General features: G+C 38.2%; 1 protein-coding gene across 1 annotated transcript in view; it reads right to left on the bottom strand.

Moving 5' to 3' along the window:
• Positions 1-5,442: 5,442 nt before the first annotated feature.
• Positions 5,443-19,467, bottom strand: part of EFHC2 (EF-hand domain containing 2) — a 54,529-nt gene continuing 40,504 nt past the window's right edge. Inside the window, exons 12-15 of the mRNA XM_030459336.1 lie at positions 15,425-15,622; positions 14,717-14,809; positions 8,145-8,238; positions 5,443-5,725 (exon numbers count right to left, since the gene is read on the bottom strand). Of these exons, the coding sequence (XP_030315196.1) occupies positions 5,630-5,725; positions 8,145-8,238; positions 14,717-14,809; positions 15,425-15,622 (481 nt within the window). The 3' untranslated portion in view covers positions 5,443-5,629. The remainder of the gene's footprint in view (positions 5,726-8,144; positions 8,239-14,716; positions 14,810-15,424; positions 15,623-19,467) is intronic.

Genomic DNA, 19,467 nt, shown 5'->3' with positions numbered 1-19,467 from the left:
TATAAATCACAACAGCAACTTGAGGCACCTACTCTGGAAACAAAGTGTCACACACAAGTGGCAAAACCAGAAGACATGATGCAACAGCAAAACGAATGAAAAACAAGTGTTCTGTCCCAGGGTGAGCTACCTCCTGGAAGAGGGAGGGCAAGAGTAGCTGCTCTCATGCTTACCTCCAGCTTTTCACATCCACTTGAACCCAGTCAGCCTGTCATGACAAAAACTCCACAAATTTTGGTGAACTGAAAAAGTAAGATTTTAACAGCACAGGTAGAAATGTCCAGCAGCAGCAAAATGACCAGCTAGAGGTGGTTCATTGTACAACAATTTCCTAAGCAGAATGCCACCCTACTATAATGAGGTACATAGACTGTAGTATGACCATACTGTCGTCATACTGTGAAATAAAGCTCTTTTGCACAAAGGATTCTTTTTTGTTGTTGTTGTTGTTGCAACCAGCTTAATTAATCACTTTCCTCAGCTCCAAATGAAAGAGGCTTGAGCTTCAAAAGCTCTGCTCGCATTAACCTCCAGGCAAGCATATCCTTCCTCCCTAAAATACATTGAGCTGCCAAAATGAGGAAAAAATGCCAGCAGCAGAGGGGTGCAAAAATTGGTAAGTCCAGGAATTTTGATGAGGTTGTTGCTTTAAAATAATAAGTAATAATAATAAATAATAATAGTTATTTTATCTATTGCTGTTATTAATTATTGATTAATAATTAATAATTATTGTAGTCGTAGAAGCAGCAGCAGTACACTGAGACCCAGCTCTAGAGAATATATTGTTCCTGTTTCTCCAGAAGAGAGAGGCGAGGCAAGGACACCACCAGTGTTTTTACATGCAATCTTTTCATGTAAATTACTTCAAATGGAAGTTCTTGTTCTTGCCTGCATACAAAAGCAGAATGCATCATTGTTGCCAGGCCACCTGGGACATGGGGAGGAGAGGAAATTTCCAGATGGATTTTAAGACAATTCATTTATATTTATATAGCCAGAATAAATGTTGCTGCTTTTTTTTTTTTTTGTTTGGGGTTTTTTGGGGGGGTTTTTTTGGGTTGGTTTTTTTTTTTTTTTTCCTGAGATAACATTTCCCTTTGCTCTATCTAGACCACCAAGAAAAGAGGGAGGCATGGAATTTCTATTGTATTAATAGCCGTGATGTTTACAGCTTTGGCTTTTATGAACTTGTGGGAGCTGTTTATTGAGTCATAAACTCTACTAATGGGGATATTATCTCTAAATTATATAAGTACTACAGTATTTTGGTTAGTTAAAAGAAAGGTTTAAAACAGTTACACACTTAAGAGTTTATCTCAATTATTGACATGATGCCATAATGGGAATTTAATTGCTAATTGCAAGCTTATATTGCAGAACTACAATAACAACACACAATATATAGCCTGCATAAACATGTCCAGACAATTCTATATTACCTCAATCACTACCACCTTCACTTATGGTGGGTTTTTTTATTATAGGGACTTAATTACTTAATGCCTCAAATTAGGAATTTCTCTTTGTCAGGAAAACATTTCCCCCCATGATTCATTCTACAGTTTTCAGCAGGCCCCCTGCACACACTCCCGTGGCTTTGTGCAAAAGGGACAGCCTTATGCATGCACGGAATACCTTGCTAAATGAGATGCTCAGAGACCTCCGACAGGAGAAATCCCAGTTCCATTTAAATCAACCCCGATTTTCCTATTTCTGAAGTGAAATTTGACCAAGACCCACTGGGCAGAGCCTGCATCATGCTCCTTGATCAGCCTAAGCTCCAGAATACCCCACCAGGAGGATTACATGCATGACCAGCATTTAGTATGGACCCATGGCCTCTTCTACCCAGTCTGCTTAGATCAACCCAGCTCTTATCCTCACCTGTGTGAAGCTCAGCCCTTCCTGGGTCACCAAGTAAGGGATCCAGGGAGCTCACGCAAGCACAGAGATCTGCACTGCAGACATCCAAAGGCAAGGAACACAAGTCTCACCCATAAACCTCATGCTAACTTAGGGGAGGCTGTGTCCCACCTGCACCACAGAAGCTTTGTCAAAGGTCTCACTTCTGTCTTTCAAGACAACGCCATCCTTCTGATAGATTTGCCTTTGAAAGTGAGAGCTCTCTCAAATATTGTTAGGTGACACAACGAATTTTTGCTGTGAAGAATCATACCACCCTGCTGCTCGCCAGTGTTCTGCATCAGATTTCAGAGAAATATGTGAATCAGCTCCTTTACTTCTCTTTGTTCATAGCTCTTAATATGAAACTAGCCTGACAAAAGAGGAGAGCAAAGAGGACAGATGGCTAGGATGGAGGGCAGATGAAGACAGCTATTTATTTGTGTGCAAAACACACCAGAAGAAACTTCCAGGTGATTCAGAAATGCTCAATTGTGCAGATAAAGAGTATATAGTCTATAGCCTCAATATATCTATATTAACTTTCTTCACCATCCTAGTTATGTTCCTTCACTGCTTTTAAACTTTATATTGGAAAATGGTAGGAACGTGGGCTTTCCACCCTCCCTCATCTGGCTTTTTTGCCAATTGCCTACAACATGAGTGCTGCTCATGTGTTTTTTTTTCTGACTAAGTTTAATAATTCAAGTGGCCATTCAGATATCTTTCACAATAATCAGAAAAGGGTATTTAAGTGTAACACTATGATGATATTTAGCATAAAATAAATGTGGAAAAAAACTCCAAATCCAAAATAAAAAAAGTTCACATTTTTGCTTTATGACTAAAAATTCCCCAGAATTTCCCCAGTCACACATACTGCCCTCTAAAAGCTAAAAACATTTTTTAAAAAATCAGGTCACACTGTGGTTATTTTTTCCTCTTGGTATTGCAACTTCACAAACAAGCTGTTGTTTTGTCTTATTGTACTGAGGCTCACTGGCTAAGCCACCTCAAACAGAAAGAAATGCTGTGAGTAAATATGTAACAGATAAATTACTAAGGAACAGGGCATTATTGCTTAAAGAACTAACACTTCCTGCCATGGCACTGAATAGACTATTACCACACAGTGTTAAAAATTGGAAAATTCTAATTATTAATTCCATGTTTCAAACCATGGGAACACATAAAGGGGTGCAGGAAGAAAGAAACCAGTGAATTACTACTAGTGATACACGGACTTCTGTTCTCTGAATGCTGTCAAGTGACTGAAAACATTTGATACTTTGATTATTGCAGATTAGGATCCCTGCACTTTTCCCACTGAAATTTCACCTATATGAGGCAGAGATGTCTCATGGGCTAGAAGGACAAGACAGCCAGAGTAGATGTCAAAGTCAGCTGAGCCCAAACTTTTTCTGTGAAGAGCTTTCCTGCTATGAAGGAGGATCAAATCAGCACAAGAGGGAGAGATGCAGAAGGAGGACTGCAACAACTTTCCTTTATGTAGATGAACATCTGTCTGATTTGTTGGTACAACTACCTCTGTCTAGAAAAATAAGCAGATGCCTGTATGATGGGCAGGACACAGGAGAATATTGTCTGGTGAGGAACTTCACTTTGTCCACAGGTTGCCTATGGCTGCCCGTGGCTACCATGTTTGAGGAGCCCCATCTGCTTGTGACCAGAGCAGGCACTCTGGAGAGGAGCAGAGACTGATGTGAGACCACGAGCTAACCTACATGCCACCTCTACACAAGGGCTGCTCCTCTCTGCTGTTTCCAGCCTGCCATTTGCTTGCAGCAGCAGCTATTCCAGAGAACCTGAAGCCTCCTATTCTCAAATGCCAAGTTGAGGAAATAAAAATTAACACTGAACTTGCAGCAGACCCCAGCAGGGAGATGGGAAGCTGGTACTGTAATGTGAATCTCTTCACTCCTGCTGCGGCCAACACAGATACTTGTGGAAAGGAGATATCTTTGGCTGCCCTACAGAGATCCAGAGCTGAGATTAATGGCAACTGTGAGGGCTGCCTTCCCCTTTATGTGATGCATACTTGAAAGCTGTGGGCCTCCTGCCATCCTGAAACATAGCCTTGTGGTATTGTCTTCATTCAGGCCCCTCATCAGCAATGTGAAAAGAGAGAAGAAGCTGGTGGCAGGATTAGAGGAGAGATTGAAATATTCTGGGCAGCATATGCTGTAAGTCACATTATACAAAGAGTATTATTGGACTGCTCATTGGGGAGGCTTTTCCCTTCTGGAAACACTCCTATTTTAAAAAAAGAAAACCTGGTGAAAACAGGTTAATAACACTTCAGACCACAGCATACGACACATTGTGAGCATGGTGACAAGCACTGAAAATATTTTTCAGGCCCTAACTGCCCTGCTCCTAGGAGATGTTTTTGTACTCATCAGGGTTATGCAAGATGCATGGGAAAAGAGGAGAAAGAGAAATGAGAACAATAATTCAGAAGGGTATTAATAAGCATCCTAAAATTAACATCATCAGATGAGCCATCTGAACCTTAAAACTAACTTGAGGCCCTCATTGTTTTAGAAGTGAGAAATGACCTTTGTTGTCCAGTTTAAATTTATTTGTGGCAGATTATACCCATTTGTTCCTACACCACCAATGATCTTCACTGAAACATTAGCTGGCCATGATATATTTAGAGGGAGCCATCACATTCTCTCTGAGACTTAATTTTATTTCTCTAAGTCCAAATCCTTCAGTCTCAGTTCTTATCTCCATTCTTTCAGCCACCCTGAGTACTTCTCTGCACAGGTTCCAGTTTGCAGTCACCTTTCTTGACCAAACCAGACCTGAGCATGACTGACCAGACACATACACACAGTTCCACATGAAGTTGTAAGAAATTATATTTCTGGTTCTAGTTTTTTGGTTGGTGCTTTGTTTTGTTTTAGTTTTCCTGTGGAGGGGTTCCACTTTGTCCTATACATACCAAGGAAAGCACACTAAAATTAACTGCCCATCTCTAAAAGCTACTTGGGAAGTTATAAATGTTCAGAGTCAATCTTTCTTGGAAACCCTTGGATGTACTGAAGTTCCACAGCTGAAACATATCCTTCTGAAGTCTGGGGAGTGTTAAAAATTTATAAAGGCAACTGTGTTCATTTAAAGGGACAAGATCAGTCTCTGTGGCATGTTTTAAAAATCTTCAGCTTTCATCAAACTGGCTTCAAATGCAAGTTATTATTGGTTTGCTCCTGACACTATCCCTGTGGTCAGACACTAACAGCACTTAAGCATCACTACAGGGATACAGCAAAACCACAAATATAAACTAAAGTGGAAGAGAGGAAATCTGAACAGAATTACCTTATTGTGCTAATATAGACCAACCCAATATTTTAAGAGGTCATCCAACAACTCCTTTCATGGGCAGAACGAAGCAGGGACAGTTAGATTTTGCTCTGTTCAACTCAGTGGTTTCTCAATACTTGTAATTTCTCCATATAACCAGACACAAAGATTGGAGAAAACAGTTTTAATTATGCTTGTGTAAGTGTGAAAGAGTACTGTTGATTTAGAAGGAGTTATGAAAGGACACAAAGTATACATCTATGTTGGAACACAAAATTAAATAAAACCTGTATGTGATTTTTTTGTTTTACAGGGAATGTTTTCAGCATCTGTTTAAATAAACTTTGGAGATGAAATGCTGTTCCAAAAGCACCACCTCACACAGATCAGATTATTCCTCCTTGCCAAACAGATCATCCAGAAGAGGCAAGTATTTAATCCCTTTCACAGGTAAGGATGATGGTTGTCTGCTCCAGTATTCTTCATTCTGAAATTAGCAACCAGAGAATTTCTCAGAATACAATATTGAAAACAAGACTAATTAAAAGCTGGTCAACATAAAATTGAATGGCCTACTTCCTTTCACAAATTTGAGAAAAAGTGATTTATATAGCACATCCTCTTAAAATAATACTACCTGCACATTTATATCAATCTTGCAGAATACTTTATTAAAAATATTTTCTATCATCAGTCCTTCTGCAGATATTTTCAAATTTTAAAATGTGCTATTTTCTTCATAAGAAACTTGTAAAAGTTTTACACTTGAAAGTCTTGAGAGTCATCTATGCCTCAATACCAAAAATCATACAAAATAATGTGATAGAAAGAAATGAGAGGTCAGCTGAACAGGAACAACTCTGTTGCTGAAACAGTATGTCAAGTAAACACACTGTTGTCAAATCATGGTAAATCACGAACAGAAAGACAACTGGGTTCTAAAGTTAAACAGTATTCAAATCCCTTCCTTACTGTGAGTCTTACCATTTAATACTGATCTCTTCATTAAAATATTCTTGTACTGTACCAAAGCTAGTATAGGCATAGCTAGATAACTAACAAAATAATAAAGTCAATAAGGTTGAATAATCTATCCTGGCACCAATTTTGAGCAGAGTTCACTAATAACAATTCTATATGTCAGTATCAAAGTTATAGAAAGGCTTTGGAGCTGATGAGGAACTGATTATCCCAGCATGATGATGATTGACTATAATTTCTATTGATGCTCTTTATTCCTTTTTGACTTCAGCTGTAACTTTCCTCCCATAACTCCACACGCTGTTCTCAATTGGGGCTCTCAGGCATCAGCCAACCCCAGAAAGCACATCCACTACCTGTCCTCCAAGCAAAGATAATGTTGTCTTCATATTTAAATAAAATCTCATCTCTTCTGCTGATCACACACATTTCACCACAAACATCCACTTCAACTTCCTGTTTGTTTTATAAGCACCTTTTCCTCCACACCTCCAATCTGTAAAGGCTGTCTCTTGATTCCACCACTACTTACACCCCACCTTCACCCCATAGAAGCCATCTCCTTCCTTCACCTGTCAGTGATCAGGTCATGCTCACTGGCTAGATAAGCCATGCAGCTGGGAGGAAAACAATGTCAAACACATTTAGTGGCCAATGTATTTGTGCCTCTGCTTCTTTCACACTTGCTTTTTGGTGCAGAGCTTAGCACCATCTTCAAGACAAAGCTCTTCTAGGCACAGGCTCTAACCATCTTTTTGTTTCTGTCTTACTGATGCTCATGAGACCCCTTATCCTGACACTGTCTCCTGAGAGCAGACACCATTTAAATATTGAGCTATAACTTAAGCACAGAATTCTACAGTAAAAACAAAGAATACCCACTGAACAAAACCTAATGCACTCCTTGAACTACAAGACGGCTGTCTAAAGCCCATGGAAGGGCTTTGATTTTATCTGTAAAAGACAGAAACATTCTTATGACAAAGTGAAAAGTAAATCACCATGGAAAGCAGAGCAAACCAGCAGCACTGGGCCGTTGTTAGACATCACTGCCAGTTTGAGATACTACAGAAGAAAGAGCTGGCAAGACAAGTAAGAGAGAGGACTCAAGTTAATAGCACAGTACTTGAGAAATACTGCATTAAACTATGTCACTGTTGAACTTGAATTTAAAGGAATGATGTATTTCTAAAAGGTCTGAATACAAACACATTCTCTACAAGCACAGTAACACATTGGCTAGGCCAGAACAGCACAACTACATGTTGGCAGAAGCTCTTTGGATTTACCTCTTACAAAGTTTTTAAAAATCAGCATAACTGCCTTACCCACAGTCTATTTTAAAATTTTCCATTCAGCACAAGGTGGCAAGATGATATTAAGCTCTGCAGTTTGTAGATATTGTACCTTCATTTACCTTAGCAAGCTGGTGGAGATATACATAGCTGATTGATCAAATACTGCTCTTGCTGTACCAGTGATGCACTATATTCTATACAAATTTCTATAGAGTTATAAAAAATACATAGCTATTTTCTGAAGTATCAGTGGAGTTTAGGGTATTTCCTGACTATCTCAGCAAGCAAACAGAATGTTTGACATGCAGCAGTAGTAATTTGTGGGTGAAGCAGTATTCACGTTCATTGTCCATGTACAAATATACCTGTTTCCCTCTTTCCTCCTCTTTTTTTTTTTTTTATTCTGAGAAGATGTCACAGATATGGAATGGTACAGGGCTCACTGTCCCGATTAGATTTCTCTGCCTTATTCTAAACCTCTCAGGAAAAAACATCTTGAGAAAAGAGGCACAAAGAGGTAAAGATGAAAAGTGTTGTGGTCTCCATTGGATAAAGCACTCATATTAAATTTGAACAGATTTTATCAATCTACTGGACTGTTTCTTTGCTCAGATACATTGGTTTTACCTTTATGGTCTGGAAAGCAGGGATTGGATTCTTTCTCCAGTTCAGCCCATCCACAAACTTGTCATATTTCACTTGCTTCTGCTCATCTTCAAACCTAAGCCGAATATTCAGAAGAGGACTCAAGGACAAAGAAAATGTCTAACTACTTGTGTTATCTACAGCATACTAATACATTACCTTTTGGGTAATAATTTTTTATTACCAAACACTGGTATGAGTACAGAAATATACTGACAAACTATCAGGACTTCTATATCATACACTCCATTCCACATACTTACTTATTATTGTCTTCCACAGTAGAATCCAACTTCTTAACAGCTTGTTACATTTCAACTAATTTTATTTTACTTTTGAAGCACTGCCCAACTTTTTCTAACATCGGGATCTCAACAACTGGTGACAAAGAGCTGGGATGATCAGTGTATGATTCCTTTGTGTAGAAAGAAACAGGTAGAATCATAGAATCATTTAGGTTGGAAAGACTTTTAAGATCCTCAAGTCCAACTGTAAATCTAACATGGCCAAGTCCCACTAAACTATGTGCCCAAGCAGCACATCAACACTTCTTTTAAATATCTCCAGGGATGGTGATTCAACCAACTCCCTGAGCAGCCTGTTCCAATGATTGACAACCCTTTTGGTGAAGAAATTTTTCCTAAAATCCAATCTAAACCTGCCCTGGAACAACTTGAATCCATTTCCTCTCTCCCTCTGTTGTTACTTGGGAAAAGAGACCAACACTCTACTCAGTCCAACCTTTCAAGTAGCTGTAGAGAGCAATAGGGTCTCCCCTCAGCCTCCTTGTTACCAAGCTAAACAACCCCAGTTCCCTCAGTCACTCCTCATACTACTTGTGCACTAGACCTTTCAGCATCCAGACAGATAGAATGGCAGCTTGATAGGTAGAATGATATGAGAGAGCTGTGCTATAGCACAACTGACCTGCTTTATATGGCATCTTCTACAACTTCCTGAAAATAACCAGTCCTTCAAAAATACTGTTTGCACACACCTTGGAATCAGTCTACAACTGACAAATACACAACTCTTAAATTTATTAAATAATAGACAGATTTTTAAATCCCAGCCTTTGTCATTTGGTAGTTGTTTTATGGCACTGTTATCTATTTCTTTGCAATAAGTATATTTTTGTGTCAGTTAGGAGAGCACCCTAACTGCATGAAGATACATATGCTGCCAGCTAAGATCTACAGGTAATGTGGAACATGTTATGTCCTTCCCTCAAATTTCTGAAAATCTACACTAACAAACCCCAAGGGAGCAGATTTGTAAACCACATAATCCTTCAAACCTGACCTTCAAACCTCCACCATCCTTATATTGGGCATATAATTATACCCTGGAAGTGCGTGTACTTTACTGAGATCCATGGATCCATACACAACCAGCAACACTCAATACTTCTTGCTTCCTGGGAAACACCAGATTAAACAATTCTGCCCTATAATCTGGTGAGACAAAAGCTACTGCACAGGATCAAGAACATCTCCAGATAACAAGTCTTTTAGGAAATAATTTAACCTTGTTTTTAGAGAAATAGCAATGAACAAAACATGGGCCTCAAACCCCTTCAGTCACTGTAGAGGGTTCTGGTAGAAATTAAGCATGAAGGAACTTAGAGGGAAAATTTACAGCATGAACTGGGAAAACAACATCAGAGAAGACAAGAAATAAATCTCGTGACAAAAATAAACTGTAATAAACTGCAACTCATCCTCTCCTTCTCCTCCCCTGCCCTTCATTTAATAGTCAGCAGGAGAGATAATAACAAAATATATTGAGAGCCATAAATAGAGATGTTAGTGATAAACTGGAATGTTAAATACAGCGAATTATGCTGAAGATGAAAGAAAAATCAGAAAAGAATGCTACTGCTACTTTAATTACTGAAACATAGTTCACACACAAATTAACTTTTTCATATAGCCTTGGGTTTAGGACACAAATATACAATAAATTTCTAATTCTCACTTCTAAGGGCTTCTTGTTTGTTTCAGATATTTTGCAAATGGAAAAATAAAGGGGTTTTGCATCAGAAGTAATAAGACAAAATCTTACACCTCCTGGAAAACAACTGTGGCACATAGATTTTGAATTTCAGAACTACTATGATAATTATTTTTTTCTATGACTATATATGTACTTATTTTTTGCTTCTTGTGAAAAGTCAGATTAAGGATACTGCCAAGAGATAAGGATACTGTAGAGATGTATAAGCAAGATTTTTAACTAACCAACAAGTGAAGGCATGTAACTATTACTTTATTTTAAGGCAAGCAAGTGGAGCATTACTTTTAACAAATATTAAGAAGAAGTAAAGTCATTTGATATGACAGAACTAGCAAACTGAGATGAAGAAGTGGGCATGAAGTTAACTATAACCCAAAGATTTTAACATCAGTAAAGAAAATGTTTAAATAGCTACAGAAAGTAGCTTAAATATTACTCTAGAATAAAAATCTACCAGGAAAGGAAAAAAAATCTACCATTTAAATATCTTTCCTGGTGTTACTTATAGTATCAATCTACAAAAAGTACACGTTTGCAATTTGGCACAGGGTATCCAGATGGACTGAGAAGATGTTATCAATTTATGCATTACTATGACAACGATATCATACATTCTAGGGATTAGAGTTAATGTGACTGAAACTGACAATACTCCTCAGGAAAGGAAATGAGATTTGCCTTATCAAGAAGATGTAGCAAAGATCTCTTGAAATCATGCTTTTCTCCAGTTTTGCCCTATGACTTCACCAAGGCATGGGATTTTAGATTATGGAAGTCCTTTCTCCATCCCAATCACAGTTTGCAGAGCTTTTTTTTTCCTCTGACATTACAGAAATCACGGCACATTTCTGCTTCTAATGATATATTAATAATTAAAAACTCCAGATACTTGGAAAATCTGGTTAAATCACATTCTGATGATTCTTAAGGATGCTTTGGCAAGTGAAGGCTACTTAGAGAAATATTTGCTTTCCATTTCCATAAACCCAAGCATTTATTTCATAAGTTTATGTACATACAGAGGTTTTTTTAGTTCATTTGTTTTGTGTAACTTTTATTAATCAGTTAATTTGATTTGTTTTAATGTTGGGTTACTTCAGCCAGTTTGACAGGCTCTGAGGTACACAGGTATACACCTAATTGTCATAAATTGCTCATATGAAAAGATTTAAAGCTACAAGGACAAGGCTATGCAGCTGATTAGTATGAATTAAGTAATGACTAACATCTTGTGTATACATTTATTCAAGCCTTGAACAGTTCTAAATTGAATCATCAATTTCTCAGCACACTGAATAGCATAAGGAATTTCTTGTAGGAGATCCAAGTATTAATGCTAGGGAGTCCTGCCATCACAAATGGCAAAGGGAGTCTCAGGCAGCACAGATAACAAGCAGAAGACAGAGTGCAGGAGAACAATGTCACCATTCCCCATCTTGCTCTAACACTTGCATGAAAAGAGAGTTTGCTTTCTGAAATAAATGGGTCAGCCCTAAAATAACGTGACAGGTAGGCAGGCAGGAGAAGCCTGGCCTGGCCTGCTCAAAGAGGGATTTAAGAACTGGGATGACCATGTGGGAAGCCCATTGCCACCAGGCACTGCTACCCAAGGCACCAGGAATTAACTTTTTGAAAACCACAACTTCCCCTTCAGAGTTGAGCAGACTCACCCTGGTACTCTGGACAGATAAAGAGCTACACAGCTGCTTTTTACAGAAGTGAAGATATATTTTTAAAAATAGGGACATACATGGAACAATTACACTAATGCTGAGTGATAAACATATAATACTTGGAAACTTATAATCCATTATTTATTCCCTCCATTTTTTCTTTACTTATCTGACAGCTGTTTATATACCCTCTGGGGAAAAACTGCATCTTTTTAAGTCCTTGTTAGCACATATTTAGTATTGCAGTAAATAAAAATAACAGAATAAAAACCTGACTTCATTACTTAAACACTTTAGCAACATTTATTTATTAAACAAACTGTATTTGTTCATTATGCTTCATTATGCTTGCATAAATTTAAATAAATGCTTATAATGACTACAGCAGTTTTCTGGTAGAAACAATTTTGTCCCATCTGCATTGGCCTCTGATTAGTAAGTGAGAAAATGCTGACACATAAAGGAAATACTTTCTAACAAGCTAGCTCAGGTAAATCGGAAAAAAATTGACATATTGTTTGGTGCCTAAATCCTACCATTACACTTTCTCACAATTAAAAATAAAATTTTTCTATAGAGAAAACAAATTGAAAAGGTTTTGCAAAACCTCAATCTTTGTGCTAATTTTTCGTACACGCTGTGGAAACTGAATGTTCTTTGGGTATAGTAAACAGTCTTGGGTCATCTGGAGGTGACCACAAAATTAGACAGTAATTTCTAGTTCCATCCCATGCTTTTAATAAGTGACAGATCATTGTAGTATAATTTACAAATGTAAATAATAAATATTTTAAGAGTATTACCTTTCAAAACGGAAAATAGAAACATTAAGTCCTTCAGAAAGTCTTTGCCACCTAATCTCAGATAGCAAAGCTGAATAAACATGTAGCTTCAATCTTCAGCTATTATCTGATCATGTTGTCTAGCATTATTTTATAGCTGAACAGGGTCCAGCTAGTGCATTAGCTACATATACTGATTTTGTGGGAACCTATCCAACAACTTTTATTACGCCATTTTCTTCCTTCTTAAATACAGATCCACACAGTAGAACACCACCACCACTTAATTCCAAGATATCAATAGACACAAAATTACATGCTTCCTGATTTAAAAAAAAAATTAAAAAAATCTACAAACACAGGGAAAAAATAATGTTGACCACTTTGCACTTCCCAGGAGTGAGACTGTTCATCACCAACAATAAACCAGCCTGTTTCATGATTCTTTAGTCTTGACAAAAACTACAGGATGTAAAAGGAAAGGAAAAATCTAAATCTCATTCAGCCAGCTCTACTCTTCAATTTCCAGATTACTGAAAATTAATTCCCATAAAACAAACTTAAAAAACCTCAGCATCCTCAAAAAACTTACCAAGTAGTGCAAACTGCACACATTATTAAGAATGAGACAACCTTTGTTTTATCTGTTTTGCAGTGACTCACTACATAAACCACTATCTTTTGAAGCAGCAGATACTGCAAATAAGAACTGGCATTACACAGAGTACTCTGCCATGTGAAGTACTTGGACTGATTTCTGAGGCCCAGCTTCACACAATTTACCTTTCTCATACAGACATCTGCAACACAGGCTGGCCACAGAAACAAAGGAAAATGGATGATACTTTAGAAATCCAACTCTTAAACAGGCTGAAGCAGTAACTCTCCTTCTCCGTTGCCTACAACAAAAAAACAACAGCAGCTGAACCCTAATTCAGCTGTCATGGTTACCTGCCTAAAGCTGGGTGAAATCCAACTTCGAGTTGCCTCCTTGTCTTCTAAGCTTATCTCTTAATTTTTATTATAGCGTACTGGGCTTTTTCTTGTAACTGCCTACACTGAGAATCTTCAGGAGAGAAGAGTTTCATCTCAAAAAAGCTTTCCCTGCTATAAATTCACAAACAATAAATACATCTCTGGAGCCTATGATGTGTTAGGCTTGTCTGTTTTTCATCAGCATTGGGATAGTACATAAAGAAAAACCTCCAGTCCCTTGTCTGTGCCTGTATTCAATTTCAGCCTTTATGAAGTGGAAACTGTGAGAACCCCTTGTCTAATACAGGCTGTCAATTGTCCTCTAACAATTTTTGGGTTGGGCAACTTGGTGGGAGTTCTAAAAAATTAGTTTTAGATTAATACTAAAATTCAGACATGCTTCAGTCAAATTGCCAAGGCATCCATCTGGCTATTGTAGGGCAGTACTATGGAAGTTTATGGTCTGGAAATGGGAGCTTTGTGAAAAACAGCACCTTAGGCTCCCTGAAGCAATTCTGTTGATACTGATTTAAGTAGGATGTCTTGATTGCAGAAAGAAGATGCTTTACTAAAAAGGACTCAACATTTCAGCCAAACAAGTCTTTCAGATGCTTAGTTTGAAATTTCTCCTGAAATCAAGAAGTCTATCTACCTGAAAGCATCTAAACACAACAAAAGACAAGATTTGCTTCTGATTTTTATGCAGTGTGAAGACATGACAAAAGGGAAACAAGAGACCAATGAGAATGCATTTAAACCAACTACCAGAAAATCTGGCCCTAAAAATCAAACTTAACATGACAATAGTGTTAGAAACACCATGGTACTCTGAAGTCTAACCTTAAATGCAAGTGCACTGCATACTGGTTATTTTCACTTCTATTCCCATTAATACAGCTACCCAAGCACTTTTTCTGGGAACAATAAATGTGCTACAGAAAAATACCAAAACCACAAAACCATGCCAGCACTTCTTTTCATTTTTAAAAATTACAACGATATCTGTTTCAGGTGAGATTATTAGGAGTAGCAATTTAGCTATTAGGAGTAGACATTTAGCTTTGATTTACACCCATGCATGAAGGTTATACTGTCTGTCCCAACTTACATGGTCAGTAAAGCTTGCAGATCATCATTGTCCAGTGGCATCCTAAAGGACTTGCAAATAGTCCTGCATGTCTCTTGGGGCAGCACTCCACATCTACACAAACAGAAAGAGAGGGAGAAGTGTACATTAGGTATTTTCCAGATTTATTTCAAGTGAATGTTGCTTTGAATAGAAAAATGTGTGAGGAATATCAGGGTAAAGAAAACAAAGCTTTATGAAATGTAGCTATTATAAAGCTGAGGTGGCTTGACTCCTCATCTTAGTGATTCTTTGGGATTCTTTATCTGTGACATCAGAGATCAAAAAGGGCAAATGAGTCATATGAGTAATAAGCTACAATCCTTTCCTTTTGCCATTAGATCACTATTTTTCCTCTTTGATTTCAAATACTGTCTTACCTGTTAGTGGACATCTGATTATGTCACAGAATGTTCAGTACAGCAGTTATAATAAAAAGTACACATAGGAAATGAAGAAGAGACAAAAAGGCTATACTTTTCTTATGAAAATGACAGCCTTGCCAGACTACTGTGAAGTGCTGAGAGAGGCTTACCATTACAAATTATATTGCTTGGCTGCAATACATCATTTGCTCAGAAAAAAAAAAAAGAACAAACAAAACCAAACAAAATAAACCAAGCCAGAAAGTAGGTAGGTTTAGAAGCAGAGCTTCCCAATTAAATGCTTAGGATCATAGAGGAATCTTACTTTTCACGGTCGTTGTACACCAGCACCGCAGACAGTTGTTCAAAATTCTCAAAACTGTTCTTCTTTAGCTTCTCTTGAGCCAGTGCAAGGAGGAGGTGGAGGTCCATTTCATATTCTTCTCTCACACCATAATAGCGCGCAAGAGTCATAATTTCGTGTTCTGAAAATGCTCCGTCAGTGATACTGGCAATCAAATTTCTGTTCAAAAAAACAACAGTCTACATCAGTTTTAAGTAAAGGAGCTAAGAACAGCTAACAATCGCTCTTTTTGTTTGTTTTTTGAGGGGGAAAGGATTTAAGTGCACTCATTATAAAATGCTATATTTAGATCTTCAGAAATGCATCCACAGAAATACGGAATCCAGAGTTGCTCAAGAAGGTCTAATGCAAATTAACTGAGCTCCTAAACTGTTGCAGGATGTCCATATTTCCTCAGTAGTTAGTTATACAAACAAAAATACATAGTAATGATGACTGAAGCCTTTTATTAGAGATGCCATACCAGCATGGAATACCAGCAAAGATTTTGTCATTGCATTTATCCAATAAGATAGTGAATTAACAAGGTATTACCCTGATTGTTTTTCCAATTTTTCTTATATTTCACATTTTCCTATACAAAATTATCTGTAAGCACATTTGCATAAAATACATAGGGATTATTAAAAAACAGCAGAGCAAAAGATCCCAACAGAGAACAGATAGGTAGCTTCCAGGGGAAAGCTGAGGGAAGGAAGGTCACAGAGAAAGAGCAGAAAATTACATCTAACATATAATCACAGGCCCTCCTGACAAGTATGGAAAACAAGAGGCCGTATAATTATGCTTGGAAGCTGCCAGTACAGAATCAGATCTCATGCAGGGAAGAGCTTAAGATTTGTTCTCCTAAGATTTGTTGTGCTGGTTAGAAAAATCAGCTCCATCCAAGGAAGAAGAAATGTTCTGATGGGCAAGTGATGGCACTGAATGACTACTCATTTCTGTTAATACCAATAATCTGTTGATGATAATAGAGCTGGAGTCATTTCTGGATAAGCTCCTAAAGATAACTTGTAGTATACCAGCAAATGACACAAGTTTTGGAGCTTAAGAGCCAGGACTAGTAATTACAGTTCAGACAAATCTCCCTCTGCTTTATATTGTTGGCAAAGGGGAGGAGAAAGATGAGTTTTAAAGACTACATTGTCTTTGCAGTAGGGATTTTTTTTCTTCAATAATTACAAAGTTCTTCATCAGTCCTAGATGTTTATACAAGTAAGAGAAGAAAAACACCAGTAATGAGGTACACAAGTAAACAAAGGAGGCTACCTGTTCCCATGGAAAAAATAATGGCCTAACTGAAGTTGCCTCTTCTCAAATTTGGCTTAGTGCAACTACCTTGGCATTATGGTTCCAAATGTCAGCCTCTTGTGAACTCATGTTCAACAGTTTGGGTTTTTTTAACAGTAAGCATCAATATAGGCCTACATGCCTCAGTCAAAATTAGATTAATTATATATAATACATAGGAATAAACTGCACTAAGAATAAACTTCACCATAAGTACTGATACAATTAGAGCTGTACAGTGGGGTAACCTTGAGGGTACTGCATCACTGTGATTATACACTGACCCTTGAAAATAAATGGAAGAAAGTATTAGTGATGCACAGATTTCTGACACAAGACAAACTTCTGGCTGGAGACTAGTTAAATTCTTGAATAAATTTGACAGTGAGTCTCAACATCCACATGTGAACTAAATGCATAGAAACTTAGCACACTTCCAAATCACAAAACTTTACCACCAAACATAATTTTTCACTTCCATCCTCTCAGATGGTCATGCAGTCCTGTTCAAATGAAGATATCTCTTCAAAGAATATGATTCCACTTACAAAGCTATTAAATAAAAAGATCCTAAACACTGTATAGTGTCTGCTTTGATTCAGCTGCTGCTTTCTTCACACTAAATAAATCAGAAAGATCCCTTATTTGCAGTGTCAGGAGATAAATATAAAATATTTAAAAATAAGGAGAAGATAAGTTTTTGACAGTAGCAAATCTTATTTGAGATGCAAACTCCATGACCAAAACTTGGTCTATCTATTAGTATTATTATTAACTTGTCAGCATTATTATTCCTCTTACTGAATATTACTATTTGTAGTGTAGCAGCTTTCAGAGATCCAGTCAAAACTGGAGCCTCTTTCCTGAAGCTTGCCATAATACTACTGCAAACACAAAGAAAAGAACAGTAGTGCCTGATAACTCTGGCACTCTATATGCCTGGGCTGGCAAAGATGAAAGTATGTAGATTAACACCACTCATCTGAGTACTCCCACAGACTGGATTTCCACATAGGCATAGGTTTTTCAAGTGTCAAGATTTTAAAGGTCTTTTATTTTATCAAGCCTCTCAGTGGCAATGAAGTCCCCAAAACCCTCAGATAAAATTATAGAATCATAGAATTTTCAGGGTTGAAAGGGACCTCATGTAGTTCCAACCCCCCTGCCATGGGCAGGGACACCTCCCACTGGATCAGGTTGCTCAGAGCCCTCTCCAGCCTGGCCTTAAAAACTTCCAGGGATGGGGCTTCCACCACCTCTCTGGGCAACCTGTGCCAGTGTCTCATCACCCTCATGGTGAAGAACTTCTTCCTAACTTCCAACATAAATCTCCCCTCCTCTGGTTTGCACTCATTCCCCCTTGTCCTATCACTACCTGACATCCTAAAAAGTCCCTCACCAGTTTTCCTGGAGGTCCCCTTCAGATACTGGGAGGCTACAATAAGGTCTCCTTGGAGCCTTCTCCTCTCCAGACTGAATCACTCCAACTCTCTCAGTTTGTCCTCACAGGAGAGGTGCTCCAGCCCTCTGATCATCCTCGTGGCCCTTCTCTGGACACACTCCAGCACGTCCATGTCTTTCTGGTAACAGGGGCTCCAGAACTGGATGCAGTGCTCCAGGAGGGGTCTCACGAGAGCAGAGCAGAGGGGGAGAATCACTGCCCTCGACCTGCTGGCCATGCTTCTCTTGATGCAGCCAAGGAGCTGCTTGGCTTTCTGGGCTGCAAGTGCACATTACTGGCTCATGTTGAGCTTCTCATCCACCAGCACTCCCAAGTCCTTTTCCTCAGCACTGCTCTCAAGCCAGTCACTGCCCAGCCTATATCACTGCTTGGGATTGCCTCAACCCAGATGCAGGACCTTGCACTTGGTCTTATTGAACTTCATGAGGTTGGCATGGGCCCACCTCTCCAGGCTGTCAAGGTCCCTCTGGATAGCATCCTTTTCCTCTAGCATGTCATCTGTACCACACAGTTTGGTGTCATCAGCAAACTTGATGAAGGTACACTGAATGCCACCATCCATGTCACCAACAAAGATTTTAAACAGGACAGGTCCCAACACCAATCCTTGAGGGACTCCACTCATCACTGGCCTCCATTTGGACATGGACCCATCGACAGCCACTCTTTGGATATGTCCCTCAAGACAGTTCTTATTCCACCAAGTGGTCCATTTGTCAAACTCATGTATTGTCTCATTTGGGAGTTAAGATAATACTCTAGTGATTGCCAGGGGCTAATAAATAACACCAAAGAGTCACTATTCCTAAAAAAGAGAAGCAAGCTGCAACAATTGTTCCCATAGCTTAGGTTTTTTCTTTCTTTTTTTTTCTTTCTTTTTTTTTTTTTTTTTTTTGTTTGGTTGGTTGGTTGTTGTTGTTCTAGAAGACTAAGACAGATTGGAATCTGAATTTTGTAGAGAAATAAGAAATATTAATTAACTGCTTACGAGAGCTTTTTCTCAAGCTGAATTGAAGATAGGCATCTTTGTAAAACCCATATGGTTCTTTGTGTCTAACAGCAAACAGTCTTGCCAGTCATTTATAAGAAAAAGCAGTCCGAGCAGGACCATGTGAAGCACAGGCAACTAAGTTAGAGTTTTAAAAAACTGTAACTAGTTATAGGGTTTTTTATTAATGGCTTTTTAGCAAAGCCTTTAATAGCTTTCATGATAGCTTAGGGGACAGCTTCAGTATATTTTATGTATTTCTTT

Source organism: Calypte anna, chromosome 1 (genome assembly GCF_003957555.1).
Source record: "Calypte anna isolate BGI_N300 chromosome 1, bCalAnn1_v1.p, whole genome shotgun sequence".
Classification (NCBI taxonomy): Eukaryota; Metazoa; Chordata; class Aves; order Apodiformes; family Trochilidae; genus Calypte; species Calypte anna.
The sequence above is the reverse complement of the archived record's forward strand: the minus strand, read 5'-3'. Positions and strand labels throughout refer to the sequence as shown.